Source organism: Hemitrygon akajei, chromosome 12 (genome assembly GCF_048418815.1).
Source record: "Hemitrygon akajei chromosome 12, sHemAka1.3, whole genome shotgun sequence".
Taxonomy (NCBI): Eukaryota; Metazoa; Chordata; class Chondrichthyes; order Myliobatiformes; family Dasyatidae; genus Hemitrygon; species Hemitrygon akajei.
In genome coordinates, this window is record NC_133135.1 from 12,578,437 (window position 1) to 12,597,629 (window position 19,193).

Genomic DNA, 19,193 nt, shown 5'->3' on the forward strand with positions numbered 1-19,193 from the left:
TATGCAAAAAGATAGGTCTGGCCTGTGGGCTGAGATTCTAAATTGGAGAAAGGCCAATTTTGATGGCATCGGAAATTAGCTAGCAAGTGTGGATTGGTACAGACTGTTTTTAGGCAAAGGTGTGCTTGGTAAGTGGAAGGTCTCCAAAAGCAAAATTTTGAGAATACGAAGCTGTATGTGCATGTCAGAATAAAAGGTAAAGATAACAGGTGTAGGTAACCTTGGTTTTCAAGAGATTTTGAAAGAGATCTTGGTTTTAAAGGCCCTCATTCAGAGATTTTTTTTTTTAAAAAAAGGTGCACAGCAAGAAGAGATGGGGAGGGGGGAACAAATGAGGTGCTCAGAGAATAGACAAGAGGTGCAGGAGTAGGCCATTTGGCCCTTCGAGCCAGCACCGCCATTCAATGTGATCATGGCTGATCATCCAAAATCAGTAACCCGCTCCTGCCTTCTTCCCATATCCCATCACTCCGCTATCTTTAAGAGCTCTATCTAACTCTCTCTTGAAAGCATCCAGAGAATTGGCCTCCACTGCCTTCTGAGGCAGAGCATTCCATAGATCCACAACTCTCTGGGTGAAAAAGTTTTTCCTGAGCTCCATTCAAAATGGCCTACCACTTATTCTTAAACTGTGGCCTCTGGTTCTGGAATCCCCCAACATTGGGAACATGTTTCCTGCCTCTAGTGTGTCCAATCCCTTAATAATCTTATATGTTTCAATCAGATCCCCTCTCATCCTTCTAAATTCCAGTGTATACAAGCCCAGTCGCTCCAATCTTTCAACATATAACAGTCCCGCCGTCCCGGGAATCAACCTCGTGAACCTACGCTGCACTCCCTCAATAGCAAGAATGTCCTTCCTCAAATTTGGAGACCAAAACTGAACACAGTACTCCAGCTGTGGTCTCACAGGACCCTGTACAACTGCAGAAGGACCTCTTTGCTCCTATACTCAGCTCCCCTTGTTATGAAGGCCAATATGTCATTAGCACTCCCCTTATGAAGGCCAACATGCCATTAGAGTACAAGAAACGCAAGAGAACACTTAAGAAAGAAACCAGGAAGGCTAAAAGATGGCACGGAGTTACTCTAGCAAACAAGGTGAAGGAGAATCCTAAGGGCTTCTACAGATATGTTAAGAGCAAAAAGGTTTGCAAGGGACAAAATTGGTCCTCTAGAAGACCAGAATGGTAATCCAGGTATGGAGTCAGAACAGATGGGGGAGATCTTAAATGCATTCACTGCATCTGCATTTACTTGGGATTCAGATAGACTCTATAGAAGTGAGGCAAAGCAACATCAACTTCATGGATCTGTACAGATTACAGAAGTGTTTGCAGGCAAACCAGGTCCTAGGAAGATGTTCCCTCCATCTCTACGGGAGGCAAGTGCATAAATTGCCAGTGCCCAAGCAGATATTTCAAAAATCATTAGCAACAGGAGAGGTACCAGAGGACTGGAGGATAGCCTATGTTGTTCCACTGTTTAAGAAAGGCTCTAAACGCAAACCAGAAAATTATAGGACAGTGAGTCTGACATCAGTTGTGGGAAAGTTATTGGAAGGTATTCTAAGGAACCATTTGTACAAGTATTTGGATAGACACGGACTGATTAAGGATAGTCAGCATGGCTTCATGTGTGATAGGTCATGTCTAACCAATCTTGAAGAGTTTTTCAAGAAAGATACCAGGGAAGTGGATGAAGGTAGGGTTGTGGATGATGTCTACATGGAGTTTAGCAAGGTATTTGACAAGGTCTTGCATAGGTTATTTAAAAAAGTTCAGTCACTCAGCATTCAAGATTAAGTTGTAAATTGGATCAGACAGTGACTTTGTGGGAGAAACCAGAGTGGTAACAGATGGTCTCTGACTTGAGGTCTATGACTTGTGATGTGCCATAGGGATCAGTACTAGACCTTTGTTGTTTGTCATCTAAAATCAAAGATCTGTATGATAATGTGGTTAACTGTATTAGCAAATTTTCAGATGACTCCAAGATTGAGGGTGTTGTGGACAGCGAGGAAGGCTATCATGGCTCGCAGAGAGAGCTGCATCAGCTGGAAAAGTGGCATATGGAATTTACTGCAGACGAATGTGAGCTGTTGCACTTTGGTAGGACCAACCAGGGTAGGTCTCAAACAGTAGAGCACTGACGAGTATGGTAGAACAAAGGGATCTAGGAATACAGGTCCATAATTTGTTGAAAGTGACGTCACAAGTAGACAGGGTCATAAAGAAAGCTTTTTGCACTTAGGCCTTCATAAATCAATGTATTGAGTACAGGAGATGGGATGGCACCCTCAGGAAAGTAAAGTAAAGGAATCCATGAACACCCGTACATAATGAAGGCGGAGTCTCTGAAGTGTGTCTACAGGCTGTGGAGTGGGTTCAATGTGAGGCAAGCGAAGCCATCCACATCAGTCCAGGAGCCAGTCCTCGATACACCTTCCAGTAATAACAACTCTTTGCTGACAGTCAACATGGATGCACCTCAATGATTTGAGATGTTTAGCCCACTGCTCTGCTCTCTCTACTCACAGCTGTGTGGCTATGCACAGCTCAAACACCATCTATGAATTCAGCAATGACACAACTTATTGCAGAATCTCAGATGGTGTTGAAACAACACCTTTGCGCTGTGTCACCAAGACCAAGGAATTGATTGTAGATTTTGAGGAAGGGGAAGATGGGAGAACACACACACACACACCAGTCCTCAGAGGGGTCAGAGGTGAAAAGGGTGAGCAGTTTCAAGTTCGAGCATTAATATCTCAAGGTGGTCTACTCTGGTCCCAACACATTAATGTAACCACAATTGCTCGTTCATTGCTTTCTTTCATTAAGTGTTTGAGGGGATTTAATATATCAAAGAACCTTGCAAATTTTTATAGATGTACACTGGAGAGCATTCTGAGTGGTTGCCTGGAATGGAGAGACTGCATAAGGTTGTAGACTCAGCCAGTTCCATCACGGGCACAACCCTCTCCCACTATTGAGGACATCTTCAAGAGGTGATGCCTCAAGGTGGTGGCATCTATTAAAGACCGTCAAGCACCTGGGACATTCCCTCTTCATGCTACTATCATCAATTCAATTTTAATTGTCATTCAACCCTACATGAACACAGCCAAACAAGACAGCATTACTCCAGGGCCAAGGTGCAAAACACAGCACCAACAATCACACAGCACAAAGCACACATAGCTCAAAGATATCAGTAAGATACAGCCACACAAAAGTCCAGACCCAAGCCATGAATGCCGCAGAAATCTGCAGGCTGACCACATTGTATATTGCCTTCCGCCAAGCATAGACCGGGGGGGGGGGGGGGGGGGGTTGTTAGAAAGAAGAGGACAGAACTGATTCCAGCCTGGACTCCATACCACACCGCCCCGATGGAGTACAACACCTCCAATACCTCTATCCTGGTGGCTGTAAACAGGTGACAGTATGGCTTGAGACCTAGTGCTAGCACATAAAGGATAGCAAATACATAAGATACCAGTAAAATACAACCACCCAAAAGCACAAGGACCCTCACTCAACATTTTAGCAGACACGAGAAAATCAGCATATGCCAGAAATCCAAAATGCTGGAGGAATGCAGTAAGCCAGGCAGCATCTACGGAAAAGAGTAAACAGTCAACATTTTAGGCAGAGACCCTTTGTCAGGGCAGCTTCGTCCCCACGCCATCAGATTTCTGAACAGTCCATGAACATTACCTCATTAATAGCCTTCTGCGCTATTTTTGGAACGTAGTAATTTTTTATGTATTGCACTGTACTGCTGTCAGTGATAATAAACCTTGTATTGGTTACATAATTAATCACCTAGAAATGAAAAGTACAAAAGGATGAGTGGAATGTGCCAATATTCGGTTTCTATAATAAATTCCAACTCGGTTGAGAACAATAGTAAACAATGCCTTCACGTTCAAAATTATCCATGAGCACCTGTGTTTCACTGAAAATGTGTTCCACCAGCCTGAGCTCCACTGTTGTGGCACCTGATTTATTTGTTCTATTGTGTCCAGAAACCAATATGATTGGCCAGCAGTTGCAATATCTGTATTTGATAAGCACCATTCTTGAAAGCAAGGATGTGGCTAACAAAATACACTACTGGTATAGCTAAATAAATATTTTAAGTCAGTCATTGGAGGTATGACAAAAAGATGTGCTAATTATTGGTGTAAAATACTCAAAATTTTTCCATACAGGACAAGAAAAGCAATTTGACACAGTGTTTGTGAAAAAAAAAACTTTAATAGAAAAATCTCTTTACAGAAGGCATTTTAACATGTAGTGTAAATCATTGTGTTTTTCAGTAGTTCAATACCGAAGCACTGCTTTAGGTAAAGTAGTCATTATGAACTTTGTGAAGCCCGGTTATGACTGTGCATGCTTAATAGACCAATGCTCAAAGAGTCATTTTTACTGGGACGAGTTATCTTCCCTTTGATTGTAAGTGCAGAAGAAAGTCAGTTGTACTTGGAGAGAAAGCTAGTCCCATAAAGTTAAAACAGGCAAATTTAGATCACCGCCAGCCTCCAAGCTGATTGATATTCCCATTTCTGAATTTGTTTGGTCCGAATTGGAAAGAGCTTTGGTAGAATTGATGTCTCATTGGTGCACAAACTTACAAGCATCAACTGCTTTTGATGCATGTACATACATAGGGATGTTTATACAATTATATTTCTGAATGTAGCACCTGAATGTAACACATGCTTAGCCTACAGTGTTATATATAGAGCACAGTGATGGAGGATGGGCAACTCCAGAAAATCACACACCCAAGACCAAATCATGTGTATGGACCCACAGAGATCAAGTCTGGATGCTCTCGGAGAACCATTTGAGGTAACTGATTCATTTTAAACAAATGTAGAGTTATAGCAATATAAAATGGAATGAGAACCAAAACCCCGTTGAAAAATATAGTAATAACAACACAAATCCATCTGGATGCAGAACAAAGAGCTTAAATAAATAAACAAGATGTTGAAGATTATAGACATCCAATGCATGATGCAATCTCATTAATTATACCCAGTACATACCACACTTAAGTGAAAACCACCTGCTCCAAGCAGTGGGTGGAAAAAGTTATACTGTTTGACTCACTGAAAAAGGATTACACAAAAATTATTTTGATCAGGAGTCTTGGCTTATTATCAACCCATCCTGCATCACTGATGATTCAGGAAGTGCTGTTGAATTAGTGAGTTTTGGAGGTTGGCATTCTAGACAAAGGTATCATCCCAAGTAGCGACAACCTAAACCACCACAATTAAACTCCAATCTACATTCAGATAAGTCAATAGGCAATGTGTATTTACAAACTAAGTGAATAAAATTGAGTTACTAGGTTATTAAAATAAAGTCCTATCAAATATATGATTAATTGGCTGTCCTGGTACCAAAGATCCAAACAAAATTAGCAAACAATTTAGCTATAAAAATACAGTGCAACATCATTAGGCACACCATGGTAAATCATTTTAAGACTTGGTAAATTATAAACAAGGCTGCAGTTATTTAAAAAAACACTTGTTGGTTTGTAATTCCTTATACGTATTTTGATTGAAAACACATTATGTCCAAATGTCTAAAATTATAGGAAAAAACCCCATTGGATTGACAGGAGTGTACAAATATTCTTAGAAAATCTTTGGTCCAACATCATTTATAATTTGGAATGAATGCTATTGCCAAAATTAACTTTGGTGACATAAATGTTAAATACTCTCATTCACAGAAAGAGCAATGTTTGAAACTGTACTTCTTATTTGAACTAAATCTTTCTCAATTTTTTTCTTAAAAAACACTTTGCCCAGTGATATAAAGTCACTAAGGTTACAAGTGCTGCACCTTCTGTAGATCCTTAATAGTGGAAAGGGTGAGCTCGTACGGGGCTCAGTCCACTTAACAATGGCATGTAGTACTGCTCTCTAGTGGAAACCAGAGAAAAACAGAAGTGATATATCTGTCAATAATTTATTGAAACCTGAAGAGAGAGAGAGACAGGAAAAGAGAGAGAGGGATTGATTGATTAGTAAGGTAAGATTGTCCTCTACTCCAACATGGGAAGGTAGTGGGCAGGGATGAGGGTGGTCTGTGTTTTATTGGATGGTCTTGTGATGGCCTAAGAAGTTACTGGACAAATTGAACACAATTTTAAAAATGTGCTCACTCCACTCTCAGGCAACAAAGTCCATTTGGCATTTTTTTTTAAAAAAGGAACTATCAATGAAGCTTCAAAACCCTGCCTATCGAAATGTTGGCACTAAAGTCTTCCCTTCTTTGCGTCACCTATGGCGCCCCAGATATCAAAGACAAACTCATCCGGAAACGCAAAGTCGCCCAGGGCCTCATCGAGTGCCACTGCAAATTCATCAGGGTTTTTCTTGTCCTTCCCAACCTCAACCATGGTTGCAGCTGAAAACAAAGGAGAGAACAGGTTTTAATAAAATCATGAATTTGTATAAAAACCTTTAAAATGGTAAAAAAAAAGAGGATCCTGTGTGATACCAGCTGTCTTTCAAGACTCAGCCTACAATGGTGCAATTTAACCACTCAGCAATAGCGATTGAAGCAATTTACTGAGCCAGCCAGTAACATTTAACAGACAGGTAACAGAGAATCAACTGATGAATCATACAGTGTAGCATCTTCAACAGGCACTTCATGACGTGGATGATATCAGATTTAGATCAGTTCATTGTCATCCTCAACAGGACTTGCTGGCTCGGGTTAGTGAGTTGTGGGAAGCGTAGTGACACTTGCAGGCTGCCCCCAGCACAATTCTGGACTGTGTTGGTCGCTGATGCAAACAACACATTTCACTGCACGTTTTGACGTACATAAAATAAAGCTAACCAAAATTTAAACCCTGATAATGAGAGCCTGAACACATTTACTGGGCAGCTGGTGAGAAACAATATGGTTAGTTTTCCATCCTGTATATTGTAGTCAGCATGCACAATGTGCTCTCCTCTAGATTTAGACCAAAAGCAGATTACAGGGATTTGATGGGCAATTTTTGTGGTATGTCCACATTCTTGCCCATTAATTTTTTTTTAAATGTTAATCTGTGATCGTATTTTCATGCTGACCTGAGTCCCTTCATCTCCTACAGAGCGTAGGATACACATCATCTGCTAAAGGACATGTAACAACCATCTGAACAGATTTCGGATATGTCAAATAATCTTCAATTGGTCACTTTTATTTCTTATCCCCAACTTTAATTTTCATAATTTAAAATAATGCATAGAAGTACAAAATCATTAGTGTAAAATAATGAGGGGCATATATGGGTGAATGCACAGTCCTTTTCCCAGGGTTGGAGAATAATGGAATAATCAAGAACAAGAAGACATAGGTTTAAGATGAGGGGGAAAATTTAATAGGAACTTTGTGTGTGGGTGGGGGATGAGGGTAACACACGCACACACACTCACACACGTATGTGGCATGAGCAGCAAGAACAGTGCTTGAGTTTAGTACAAGTTTTAAAAGACAGTTAAGGTAAGTACAGTTTGGAGCGGCACAATAGCATGGCCGTTAGCGGCTATTACATCGCCAGGTTAATTTCCGTCACTGCATGTAAAGGGTTTATACATTCTCTCCATGACTGCATGGGTTTCTTCAGGTTGCTCCATTTCATCCCATGCTCCATAGTTGCCTGGGTAAGACCATCAGACATGGGAGTAGAACTAGGCCATTTGGCCCATCAAGTCTGCTCCACCATTCGTTCATGGCTGATTTATTATCCCACTACAAGACCATAAGACAAAGGGTTAGTAGGTTAATTGGTTACATCAGTGTAATTGGGTAGTGAGGGCTCATGGGACCAGAAGGGCCTGTTACTGCAGTATCTCTAATAATCTTTTATTAATAATGTCACTATTAATATTATTATGCTTTCCATGGGTTGGAAAGGTTCAGAAGGTTATGGGCCAAAAGCTGGCAAATGGAACTAGGTAGAATGGGGCATCTTGGTCAGCGTGGACCATTTGGGTGGAAAGGCCTGTTTCTGTGCTGCATAACTGTCAACACTATTATCATTCACTTCCACATGAAAAATAGCAATTAACTCACCTAATTCCGTGTCCCTTATGCCCATATAACTTTCTAACAGGTCATCAACTTTACCGATTGCTTTTTCTTCGAATTCAGTCGGCTGTTGATTCAACAAAAAAAAACACATAAATAAAGAACGAAATAAACAAATCTGTCACAATGATGTCAGTACTTTCAAACGATCCAAGATTTAAGATTGTTTAATGTCATTTCCGGTACACAAGGAGAAAAAAAAAAGTTTGAAAGGATGGAAAGGCTTATTCTGCACTGTGTCTCAATAAATAGTCAATTCTTGTGCAACCCCTCACCTCTTTATGCCAACTATCACCACCTCCAGCCTTTCAGATGATGGGCAGCATGATAGCATAGTAGTTAACCTAATGCTATACAATGCCAGCTGTAAGACTGGGGTTAAATTACCATCGCTGTCTGTAAAGAGTTTGAACATTTTCCTTTCAATGCATGTGACAAACAAAGCAAACCTCTTTTTAAAGGGTCTCAACCCAAAACTTCAAATGTCCATTTCTTTCCACAGAAGTAGTTGACCTATTGAGTTCCTCCAGCAGTTTTTTGTTTTGCTCCCCATCTCCACTTTGCAGAAGCCTTAAGTTGACAGTGTTCCATTGATATTCCCTCTTTTTCCCCCAAAGAAGTCTTGTTCTTCCCAGAAACAGGGCCAAACCTCAAAATAGCTCCCTAGTTATCATTAATAGATAATGATTCAAGATAGGCAGAATAATAGTTTGCATGGACTAGATGGGCCAAAGGGATTGCTTTTGCATTGTAGTGTTCTATGACTCTACGTATAAAAATGCCACTCTGTTGCAGAAAGAAGGTACTCCGGAACTCTTGCTGGGCAACTTCACTGAGGATGAACAATAAAAGCTTTGCTCTGCATTTGCCCTGCGTTCTATGGCCAGGTGGCTTAATGCAAGTTCCATTTCAAGTGAAAACAATGTACAAACATTTTGACTTTGTGGATTTGAAATACTTGAAGTATTTAAAACTTCACTCCATCTTGACTCACTTACCAACTCTTCCACAGTTGCAGGTCCCTTTGAACGCAATCGTAGTGTGCCCCTTCCTGTGCCAATCTTACCCTCGCCACCAGGCTTTCCTCGTGATCGGGGCTCAATCACATCTGACAAAAATGACATGAAATTTAAATGTCACAAGATGAATTAACGCTCAAAAAAGTTCTGAAGTAAATTTATTATCTTAGTACATACATGTTGAAATTTTCTTCAGACATTTAGAGGAAAAATAAATAAATACAAAAATACAATCAAGTCTGTGAAAAACCATACATACACAGACTGATAAATAACCAATGTGCTAAAGACAAACTGTCTATATAAATCATATCAGGTAACTTGTGAGTTCTTAAACTGGTAATTGATTTATTGTCCCATGCACCAAGATAATTAAAGGCAGTTTTTCATACTATCCATATTATTGCAAACATGAGTAGATCAGGATAATACAAAGGGAATCACAATAATGCAGCATATAGTGTTACAGCTACAGAGCAAGTGCAATGCAGGTAGGCAAGAAGGCGCAAGGGCCATGAGGTGGTGGATTTGAGAGATTAAGAGATCTAATGAAAGAAATCCACAGGAAACAAGTAGTTGATGTTTCTACAATGAGTGAGACCAAAGGCGGAACCATAAATACAAGTTAATTATAGTACAATATAGTCAGGATTGCATTAGAAATATTTTTATTACAACCAAAGAGAGTAGCTCAGATAACCAGCTCAGATGTATTTGTGAGGATGCTACGTTAGCATGCAAGACAAAAAGAAGGATTATTTTTGAGTAAGGGCCCTTGTCCTTAAACATTAACATGATTTTTATTTCACATGCCAAGAGAAAATCTACAGATGTTGGAAATCCCAGCAACACACACGAAATGCCAGGCAGCATCTATGGAAGGAGTAAACAGTTGATGTTTCAGGCCAAGACCCTGATGATGTTAACTGTTTACCAGTTCTTTTTGCACAGTTGCTATATTACCTGTTAAATCTTTCCAGCATTTTCTGTTTTTATTTAAAAGATTTGTAAACAGGAGTGTGGACAGGAAAGGTTGAGAATGATCTGGGCCTAATGCAGGCAAGTGGGACCAGCTCAGGTAAGCACCTTGGTTGGCATAAATGAATTGGACTGTTTCCATACTCTAAATCAATAGTTCAGATTTCAAGCATCTTTGCAGTTTGATGAAGATCATTCATAGAAAATTACAGCATAGTACAGGCCCTCTGACCCACAATATTGTGCTGACATTTTAACCTACTCTAGGCACAATCTAACCTCTGAGGTAATGCCTTTTACAAAAGCTATTTGGGGTCAGATATTCCAATGGGAAGATTTGAGGTGTGGGTTGTAGAGGTCTCCTGCTATATAAAAAAAGGTCAGGTTACTGACAGAGCTTGCTCTTCTCAAGAAAGTTCTCTTTATGTGCACAAAACAACTTTCAGAGGACCTTAGAAGAAGAACTGTAGAGATGCATGAAGCTGGAAAAGGCTACAAAACCATTTCTAAAGACCTGAGTGTTCATCGGTCCACAGTAAAAGAGATTGTCTACAAATGGAGGGCATTCAGTACAGTTGCTACTCTCCCTAGGAATAGGCATCCTGCAAAGATCACAGCAATAGCAAAATGTGCAATGCTGAAGGAGGTGAAAAAGAACCCAAGGGCAACAGCAAAATATTTGCAGACATCTCTAGAACTTGCTAAAGTCTCTGTTCATGTGTCCACTATAGGAAAAACACTGAACAAGAATGGCATTCATGGAAGGACACCATGGAGGAAACCACTGCTCTCCAAAAAAACATTGCTGCACATCTCAAGTTTGCAAAAGACTACCTGGATTTTCCACAATGCTTTTGGGACAATGTTCTGTGGACAAATGAGACAAAAGTTGAACTTTCTGGCAGAAATGCATACCGCTATGTTTGGAGGAAAAACTGCACACCAACACCAAAACCACATCCCAACTGTGAAGCATGATGGAAGGAGCATCATGGTTTGGGGCAGCTTTGCTGCCTCAGGGCCTGGACAGCTTGCCATCGTTGAGGGAACAATGAATTCAAAATTGTATCAAGACATTTTACAGGAGAATGTCAGGGTAGCTGTCCATCACCTGAAACTTAATAGAACTTGGATGATGCAACAAGGCAATGATACAAAACACAAGAGTAAATAAACAATAGAAAGGTTTAAAAAGAACTTGTGTTTTGATATGGTCAAGTCAGAGTCTAGACCCTAACCCAATTGAGATACTGTGGAATGACCTGAAGAGGAGTGCTCATGCAAGGTATCCCAGAAATATTGATGAACTGAAACAGTTTTGTATGGAGGAATGGTCTAAAATTCTTCCCTGCTGTTGTGCAAGTCTGATTAGCAGCTACAGGAAACATTTGGTAGAGGTTATTGCTGCTAAAGGAGGTGCTACCAGTTTTTAGATACAAGGGTTCGCATACTTTTCCAGCCTGGCCTGAATTATTAAACAATGTGTTCAATAAAGACATGAAAAGTACAATTGTTTCTGTTATTAGTTTAGGCAGATTGTGTTTGTCTATTATTGTGACTTAGATGAAGATCAGATCACATTTTATGAGTAATTAATGCAGAAAACCAGGTAATTGCAAAAGGTTCAGAGATTTTTTTCTTGCAAGTGTATGCCCCCCTTCAGGTAATGTTAATGGAGTTAAATGCAAAGGGGTGGGAAGATGGAGTGCAGAAACCAGCTTGCCAAATGCTGGTTTCTGTAGATCATGAGGTTTTCATTAGCTGATCACTGCAAATACCAAGAGGCTTGCTTTACATGAATCATCTCAGTAATATGGCATTTCTCGTCATTCCATTACTAAAAGGTTGTAGAGGCTTTGGAGAGGGTACAAAGGTTTACCAGAATGCTGACAGCAGTAAAGGATATGAATGAACTTTATGGGGAGGTTGGACGATCTTCTATTTTTTCCCCCTCTGGGATGCTGCAGATTGAGATACAATCTGATAGAGGCTTATAAAATAATGAGAGGCATTGATAGGGTAGAAAGAGTCAGTTTCTCCAGGGAAGAAAACTAGAGGATGTGGCTATAAAGTGAGAGGGAGATGGTTTAAAGGAGATTTTTAGGGTAAGAATTTATTTTTTTTATTTTTTATAAATAAAAACAGAGTGGTATGTGTCAGGAACAGGCTACCACAGATGGTAAATAGAAGCAGACACCATTGCAGCACAATAAAAGCAGGGAACAGAGGGAGATACAGGTAGATGGGATGAATTTATTTTGGCATCATGGTCAGCACATACATCATGGGGTCGAAGGGCCTGGTCTTCTGCAGTATGGCTTGATGTTTTATGTTCTAACTGTTATTAGAACGAAGAATTCACCACAGATGGAGCCCAATCAAAGCCAGCAATGTTATCCCACTGCAACAGTACGGAGAGTAAATTCACAGCAGCTGTTACTGTGGGGAAGTAAGACAGGACGGCAAGGCTCAGGAAAACATGGATGATGAGAGATGTTGCAATTTAAGCAAAAAGAAAAAGGACACGTATGCAAGATTTAGAAAGCTGAAATCAAACAGGGCCTTTGAAGAATATAAAAGGAATTAGCAAAGAACTTGAGCAGGGAATCAGTAGGGCAAAAAGGGCCCATAAACATCCTTAGGATGTAGGACTAAAGAGAATCCTAAGGCAGTTTAAACATACAAGGTAAGTTGAGAGAGGCAGGACCACTCCTCAAGATAAAGGAGGGAATTTATGCCCGGGAAGGAAGTGGGTGTGGGGAGAAGATTTAGGAAGGAGATGAGGAGAAACTGTTTTTCCCCAGAGAGTGGTGAATCTGTGGAATTCTTTGCCCAAGGAAGCAGTGAAGGCTTCTTCACTAAATATATTTAGCATGCAGTTAGATAGATTTTTACATAGTAGGGGAATTAATGGTTATGGGGAAAGAGCAGGTAGATGGAGCTGAGTTTACAGACAGATCAGCCATGATCTTATTGAATGACAGGGCAGGCTCGATGGGCTGGATGGCCTACTCCTGCTCCTATTTCTTGTGTTCTTATATATTGCTTCAATATTCAGCAAGGAAAAGGACCAAGCATAGTGAGATCAGGGAGTAATATACTGTTATCAAGGTGGTAGTGGTGCTTGGTCCATTTAAGAACAAAATGGTAGATTATTCTCCAGGGTCTGAAGGGATCTATCCCAGGCTGATGAGAGGGGCAAGAAAGTCCACTGGGTCTTGACAAAGATCTTTTTATCCAGCAGCTCTTGCCTTGAATATTTGGCTGCTGCAAAGCAACAAATTTCAGGACTAACTCTATGTCAGTGGTAACAAAGCTGATTCTCATTCTGCCGTTTACAGAAGTTATGTCAATAAAGCAAAGAGCAGACACCACTTTTATCCTAGGACAGTACCAGAGTAAAAGATGGAGCCAAAATCTGTCAGAGTAGCCAAAAAAAAATCAATCCCAGTTGATCAGGTTTGTTTTAACCTGTGAGTCACCTGGCCTGAAGCCAGTCACTGCCTGCTTTCCAAGCCACAGGCTTGCAGTCATCTTAAACAGTGAAGCTTTAGAGAAAGCATACTCAGATCAACTGATCACTGAGCTCACCAATAAGCATCTTACAACAGATACAAGGACTAGTTAATATCCTACAGCCCCACACCTATGTAGTCAAAGTGGGAGAAGAGAACCTGCACTCATATAGATGTTGCTGTGGCCACATTACAATGTCAGCTCCCTTAGTTATATGTTTCTTATATACTGTATATTCCCAGAAGGTTGTAGGTTCAAATTTCTGTTCCACACAAATAAGCACAAAGAAACTCTAGGCTGACACTCCAGTGAAGCACTGTTGCAGAAGCCAACTTTTGGATGAGTCATTACACTGAAGCCCCATTTGCTTTCACATGGAAACCAAAGACCTTTGACATAATGTGAAACAGCACAGGAAGAGCAGATGTCCAGGGCAAAATTCATCCCTTAACCAATATCCCAAGAACAAAACATTGAATCAGAGCACTACAGCATAGAAACAGGCCTTCGGCTTATCTAATCTTGCAATTATAGGATTTATTGTTCTTTCCAATATTTGCAGTGGCAGTCATTCCATATCTGGCCCCACATGGTCTGCAACACAGAAACAAACCACATGGTCCATCTTGCTCATGCATCAAGAGGTTCCTTGGAAAAAAATCAGCTCAGCCTTCTGGTCCTTTCTCCTTCACAGGTTGACTAAATCACATTTACCAAATATTTTGTTAGTGAGCTCCAGATTCTTACTACCCATTGGGTCATGACATTCTAAACACTTGCATGTAGAAACATCTGTTTGGACAGTCATTTAGGCATCATGCCTTTTCTTAATTTAAAAGAATTTGATTAGTTCATCTCTTAGTCTTTCCTTTCCTAGAAGGAATGAAATCTGGCATGTCTATGGTCTAATCCATCAGCATCATCCTAGTTAATTTTTATTTTGCACATGCTTGTTGGTTTGACTGATGATGCATACACACTTAAAATTACTTTCTTTCCTTCCTTTTATGCTCTTCATAAATGACTCTCAACTTTTCAGTCTATTACTTTTGCCAAGTTGAGGTGAGACGCAGATTAGAGGAACAACAGCTCATATTCAACCATGGTAGTCTCCAACCTGACTGCATGAACATTGATTTCTCTAATTTCTATTAATTACTTCACTCTATCCATTCCCCTTTTCATCTCCTCTTCCCACCACCCCATATCAACACATTTCTTTGCCCTTTCCTCACACTCTCCATCTACCCTTCACACAAGACGCTCCTCCTACCAGTTCCCCGCAACACCTCTTTCCCTTTATTCTGTGGTCCACTCTCTTCTAATATAGTCCATCTTCTCCAGCCATTTGTCATTTCCACTGATCTTGCATCTACCTTTTATACTGGCCATCGCCCCTCTTTCTTTCCAATCCTGATGAAGAGTCTCAACCTGAAATGTTGACTATCCATTTCCTCCACGTGCTCATTCCTCCAGCAACTCTATGTTATTATGCCATATCTCCACTTGACCCTGACTAACTGTGTGACCCTGACTGGAGGGCTAAGCAGGTGCTACACCCTGCCCAAGGGGAACCTGCAGGTTAGTGGAAGGAAGAAGCACCTTACACCTCCTTGGGTTGAGACATATTTCCACACTGCATGTCCTCTAATTCCCCCACATCCATGCCCTTAATCCCTAACCTGACCCTAACCCTTATCCCCAAAACCATCCCCATTAAACCCCCCCCCAAAAAAACTAAAAACAACTAAAACTGAGCCATGACTCCAGAAGTTGCAACATGGCACCATCTTGATCAAGATAGATCAAGTCAAGTGTCTTTTTATTGTCATTTCGACCATAACTGCTGGTGCGGTACACAGTAAAAACGAGACAACGTCTTTCAGGACCATGGTGCTACATGAAACAGTACAAGAACTACACTGAACTACATAAAAACAACATAGAAAAAAAACTACACTAGACTACAGACCTACCCAGGACTGCATAAAGTGCACAAAACAGTGCAGGCATTACAATAAATAAACAAGACAATAGACACAGTAGAGGGCAGTAAGTTGGTGTCAGTCCAGACTCTGGGTTTTGAAGAGTCTGATGGTTTGGGGAAAGAAACTGTTACATAGTCTGGTCGTGAGAGCCTGAATGCTTCAGTGCCTTTTCCCAGATGGCAGGAAGGAAATGAGTTTGTATGAGGGGTGTGTGGGGTCCTTCATAATGCTGTTTGCTTTGCGGATGCAGTGTGTAGTGTAAATGTCGGGAAGAAAGACCCTGATGATCTTCTCAGCGGACCTCACTATTTGCTGCAGGGTCTTGTGATCCAAGATAGTGCAATTTCTGAACCAGGCAGTGATGCAGCTGTTCAGGATGCTCTCAATACAACCTCTGTAGAATGTGATGAGGATGGGGGCAGGGAGATGGACTCTCCTCAGCCTTCGCAGAAAGTAGAGACGCTACTGGGCTTTCTTTGCTATGGAGCTGGTACTAAGGGACCAAGTGAGATTCTCCGCCAGGTGAACACCAAGAAATTCGGTGCTCTTAATGATCTCTACCAAGGAGCTGTCGATGTTCAGCAGAGAGTGGGGCTAAAGTTAACAACCATTTCTTTTACTTTGTTCACATTCAGAGACAGGTTGTTGCCTCTGCATGAGTCTGTTAGCCGCTACACCTCCTCTCTGTATGCTGACTCGTCGTTCTTGCTGATGAGACCCACCACGGCCGTGTCATTGGCGAACTTGATGATGTGGTTTGAGCTGTGTGTTGCAGCACAGTCGTGGGTCAGCAGAGTGAACAGCAGTGGACTGAGCACAAAGCCCTGGGGGGCCCCCCGTGCTCACTGTGATGGTGTTGGAGATGCTGCTTCCGATCCAGACAACAGATCAGAGTTACTGACAGGAGGGTTAAAAGGAAAAATTACACAGAAGCTGAAAAATCTTTTTCTGAAAAAAATTCTGTCTCTGTTCTCTATCCTCACACTAGATTAAAGATTTATTTGTCACACCTACATCGATACATATAGTTAAATTGTTATTTGTGTCAATGACCACAGTCCAAGAATGTCTGGGGACAGCCTGCAAATGTTGCCACACCTCCAGCAGCAACATGGCATGCCCACATATTACTAACCCCAACCCGTACAATTCTGGAATGTGGAAGGAAACTACAGCGCCAAGAGGAAAGCCTTGTGTTCACAGGGATAATGTACAAACTCCTTACAGTGACAGGAATTGAACGTGGATCACTGGCATTGCAAAGCAATACACTAACTGTTATGTTACCACCAGAGTGCGAATACATCAAAGAATTCATCTCAAGTCAGGTTTGCACCTCTGTTCAAATAATTTTACAAGAAGTAAAAGTATTGTGAATAGCAGGCTTACCATGTGACTGGTGGCAAAAATATATAGTCACATATCCCATAACATTCAAGCCTGTTCTTTACCAGTTGAAGTGCTGGAGGTTTGCTGAAAATCACTAAACTGAAGCATTTAATATCCTTTCAACCAAGTTATTCTGCTAACAGTGGAAACTAAAAATTAATCTGCAAATAATCAGTGGTAGAGTGGTAAATAGGAAAAGAAAATCATGATGATACCTCGCACATCAGAGGGAATTGAAAGAGAAAGAAATAGTATTACTATTAGGGATTTGGAAGTTAGGGTTAGCAAACTATTTGCCTGAAACATCACTTTACACTTACAGACCAATCTTCTGTGTACTTCCAGCATTTTTTGCTTTCATTTCAGATTTCCAACATCTGTAATATTTTACTTTTGGGCCACTCTTTCCTATTTGACACTTGTGATTGTTTTCAAATGGTTTCCCAATTTCAAGATCATTTCAGCATGGCAGAAAGAAAGCTGAAGGAAAAGTGTGACTGGTCTGTGTTACCATAACAATGTATTATTACAATAATAAATTGGTCCATTGCATTTGTTGGAGGAAGGTTGGTTGGAAGTGGACATTTGTGAGGCTTTGAAACTTACCAAATGCTTTAGTGGTTTCTACCAGCTTGAGCGTGAAGCTTTTGCCTTTTGGCAATTCTTTCAGCATCTTGGCCACCTCGTAGTGCCGACAGCCAACCACACCCTTGCCGTTGATCGATTCAATATGGTCACCGACAAGAATTACTTTAACTTGGTCGATGATACTGCCTTCCTTGATGCGCTGAGAGAGAGGGAAGAGTGAACATTGTTAAAACAAAGCAGTAAGAGTTTGGATCCATGAGGAACTGGTGCCATGACATGACCTGACTTACTGATGCTGACAGATCTGATAATACTTTCCCGCTATTTTTGTAACTATTACTTTATGGCAAATACAACACACAAAGATCTACAGCAGCATCATCAGATCTCGAATTTTTTTCATATCCCTGCATTTCTTCATGCCTTCAGCTATGTCATCCATAAGCTCTGGAATTCCCAGCCTAAATGGGGCACCATGGTAACATAGCAGTTTGCACAATACTACTACAGCATCGGGTTCAGAGTTCAATTCTTGTGCCTTCTGTAAGGAGTTTATAAGCTCTCCCTGGAGAGCTTGGGTATCCTCCAGGCGCTCCAGTATTTAATTGGTCATTACTACCAAGATAGTAATTAATTGGTCATTGTAAATTGTCCTGTGATTAGGCTAGGGTTAAATATTTGGTCTGCTGGGCAGTACAGCTCATTGGACTGAAAGAGCTTGTTTGCTCTGCATCTCTGAAATAAATAAATCCATCTACCACCTTCCTAATCACCCAAACGTTACATAGAACATAGAAAACCTACAGCACAATACAGACCCTTCAGCCCACAACTCTGTGCCGAACATGTCCTTACCTTAGAACTACCTAGGCTTACCCATAGCCCTCTATTTTTCTAAGCTCCATGTATCCATCCAGTAGTTTCTTAAAAGACCCAATCGTTCCTGCCTCCACCACCGCCATCAGCAGCCCATTCCACACACTCACACTCTGCGTAAAAAAAAACTTACCCCTGACATCTCCTCTGTACCCACTTCCAAGCACCTTAAAACTGTGCCCTCTCATGCTAGCCATTTCAGCCCTGCGAAAAAGCATCTGACTATCCACACGATCAATGCCTCTCATTATCTTGTACACCTCTATCAGGTCACCTCTCATCCCCCGCCGCTCAAAGGAGAAAAGGCTGAGTTCACTGAACATCCTTGTAAATCTCCTCTGCACGCTTTCTATGGTTTCCACATCCTTTCTGTAGTGAGGCGACCAGAACTGAGCACAGTACTCCAAATGGGGTCTGACCAGAGTCCTATATCAAGTCGTCAAGTCAAGTCAACTTTTATTGTCATTTTGACTATAACTGCTGGTACAGTGCATAGTAAAAATGAGAACGTTTTTCAGGACCATGGTGTTACATGACAGTACAAAAAACTAGACTGAACTACGTAATAATAAAAAATAACACAGAGAAAGCTACACTAGACTACAGACCTACACTGGACTACATAAAGTGCACAAAAACAGTGAAGGCATTACAATAAATAAATAAACAGGACAGTAGGGCAAGGTGTCAGTCCAGGCTTCGGGTATATAGCTGCAACA

The 19,193-nt window shown here is 40.9% G+C and overlaps 1 protein-coding gene across 1 annotated transcript in view; it reads right to left on the reverse strand.

The window, feature by feature from the left end:
- Window positions 1-4,245: 4,245 nt before the first annotated feature.
- gipc2 (GIPC PDZ domain containing family, member 2) overlaps window positions 4,246-19,193 on the reverse strand; it is a 65,780-nt gene continuing 50,832 nt past the window's right edge. The window contains exons 3-6 of the mRNA XM_073062565.1: window positions 17,617-17,797; window positions 9,119-9,228; window positions 8,106-8,187; window positions 4,246-6,440 (exon numbers count right to left, since the gene is read on the reverse strand). Coding sequence (XP_072918666.1) covers window positions 6,289-6,440; window positions 8,106-8,187; window positions 9,119-9,228; window positions 17,617-17,797 — 525 coding nt within the window. The 3' untranslated portion in view covers window positions 4,246-6,288. The remainder of the gene's footprint in view (window positions 6,441-8,105; window positions 8,188-9,118; window positions 9,229-17,616; window positions 17,798-19,193) is intronic.